The 2,191-nt window shown below is 54.1% G+C and overlaps 1 protein-coding gene across 1 annotated transcript; it reads right to left on the bottom strand.

Moving 5' to 3' along the window:
• GLOTRDRAFT_101861 (S-adenosyl-L-methionine-dependent methyltransferase) lies at nucleotides 1–1,358 on the bottom strand (the record flags this gene model as incomplete). Its single annotated transcript, XM_007873611.1, has 6 exons — nucleotides 1,267–1,358; nucleotides 878–1,190; nucleotides 619–813; nucleotides 448–533; nucleotides 177–384; nucleotides 1–115 (listed from the first exon to the last, which is right to left on the bottom strand). Coding segments are annotated over exons 2-6 (770 nt in total), but the record flags the coding sequence as incomplete, so codon positions are not given.
• Between the last annotated feature and the right edge of the window lie 833 nt (nucleotides 1,359–2,191).

Raw genomic sequence — 2,191 nt, 5'->3', positions numbered from 1 at the left:
TCGTGGTATGTGTGCAGCGAGGACCACGTGCGGAGGTACTCCTGCAGGTTCTGCCAGGTCATTGTCTTGCGCAGGATGACAGGGAGCGGCGAGGGGAGGTGCGGGTAGTGGTTGCCTGTGTTTCGAATTCATAATTAGTATATTATACACAGAGGAGCGGAGGGGACGGGACGCGCCTGTGAAGAAGACCCGCTGCCAATCGTAGAACTTATCGGGCATGGCCTCGGTCGCGGGCGGGATGTCCAGGAGGTGGTTGACGAGCCTGTTGCGCCCGGGCTGCTCCCAGTAGGGCCCAACCGAATTCACTGGGTCGGTGCCCTGTGCGTAGTCCGTGATGAGCGGCGTCACGTCGGGGTACTTGGCCAGCCGGAACTCGGAGTATATCTGTATATGCAAAACAAATAGTCAGCAAATGGATTCCTAGGTAACAATTCTTCGTCTAAATACCCAGAACGCCATGCTCCCTCCGGGGCGCATGACCCGTGCGGCCTCGGGCCACATCTTTCCCCAGTCCAGCCAGTGCGCGGCTTGCGCTGTTTGGTTTTTTGTTATTTTAGAGTACAAGTTCCTACTGAGAATATTCTGGGCATTCGAAGGGGGCTGCCGGCTGACACGTACCTGATACGATGAGGTCGACGCTGCCGTCCTCGAGGAATAGCAGGCTCTCGGCTGGCGACTGAAAGTACTCGAAACGTTTGGCAGCGTCAGCGCCGAGGGACTCGGTCGTCACTGCGCGGGCTTTGTCGAGCAAGGGCGCACTGGTGTCTACGCCGACGACGCGCTTATACTGGGTTAGTTCGAGGGTTGCTTGGCCTGTGCGCCAAAGCAGAGAGGTCAAAGCTATGCGCAACATATCATAACGAATTCTAGTCCACACCTGTGCCGCATCCGAGGTCGACGGCAGTGTCCCAGCGCGGACTGGGACGGCCTTCTAACTTGTTAGAGTGATACTTGAAGATGTATTCGAATAGCTGCCTCGGATAAGTCGGACGCCAGGCAGCGTAGAGGGACGCATTGAAGGAAGCTTTCGCGAATGTAGCCATCTCGTGTGAACTCTAGTAAGGCCCTTGGTCTAGTATGAAGTGTTCGAGGTTGCAAGGCGTGCGGCTATATATACAGGTCCCGTTCGAAACTGAGTCACTTTGCTATCAACCAAGCAGAGTTCTGTCCGAGATCTTCGCGTGAATACTCTGCGATAATACGACAAGGTGAAACAACCGTACGTATGTTTGGGCGCTGACAAAGAAAAGAGGCCTGCAGACTTACAGCGAACACTAAGAAGCAATCCTTCCCGCCCAAGGAAGGGAATTGCGCGTCGTGCGGGTCTGGAGATTGGTCTGCAGGTTGATCGTGGTGGCCTGCAGACAACGTTCGGACCGGGACGCAGAGCGGTTGTAAATTGGATGCCGAGATGATCGGATGTCGAGAAGTGTATGTTTGGAGTATCATTGAATAGTTGCCACAAGATGCCCACCGCCTCGTCTTCATATCACTCCTAGCACACGTCCTCATACAAGGCTCAACCCGCGTATCTTTTTAGAAAGTCACTGTGTGGGAGTACAATCCTTGGTTCAAGACAATTCCCGCTAGACGGAGGCGGAACTTGCACAATACGACCCCTCGAAATAACAATCCCACGAATAAGCTGACAAAGCACTACAAATATGGCAAGCGTCGTGGCTGTCACTGTTCCCGACGCTAGGAGACAGTCCTAGCATATCAAATCACTCCCAGAGCATATTTTATATGAACACCCAGACCTTAACCAACCCGGGGCGTTCCCCCCCGGACCCCCCCTTTATCGATATCCTGTAAACCATACCCTAACCACCTCACCCTAACCCGAACCTTAACCAACCGGGGGGTTCCCCCCCGGACCCCCCCACTTACCCTAACCTACCCTAACCCAAACTTCCTAACCACCCCTCCGCAGTGCGAAGAAAAAACATACAGGAAGTAGGTAGAACATTGGTACAAACCAACAAAAAATGCACTCGTCAGGATTTGAACCCAGATCCACGAGCCACAGCCGCAACGCAGACCCGCCAGGCCACACGAAAGACGCCTGTGCAACCACAAGGAGTTATAAATCCAACAGTGCTGACTTGTCTTAGTCAGCAAGTCGTGGGATTGCTTTTTCGAGGGGTCGTATTGCCCAAGACCGGAGGCGGCGTCGCACTGCCAATGGGAC

The sequence above is a fragment of the Gloeophyllum trabeum genome, assembly GCF_000344685.1.
Source record: "Gloeophyllum trabeum ATCC 11539 unplaced genomic scaffold GLOTRscaffold_00386, whole genome shotgun sequence".
Lineage (NCBI taxonomy): Eukaryota > Fungi > Basidiomycota > Agaricomycetes > Gloeophyllales > Gloeophyllaceae > Gloeophyllum > Gloeophyllum trabeum.
Note: the sequence above shows the minus strand (reverse complement) of the source record. Positions and strands in the feature narration are given on the sequence as shown.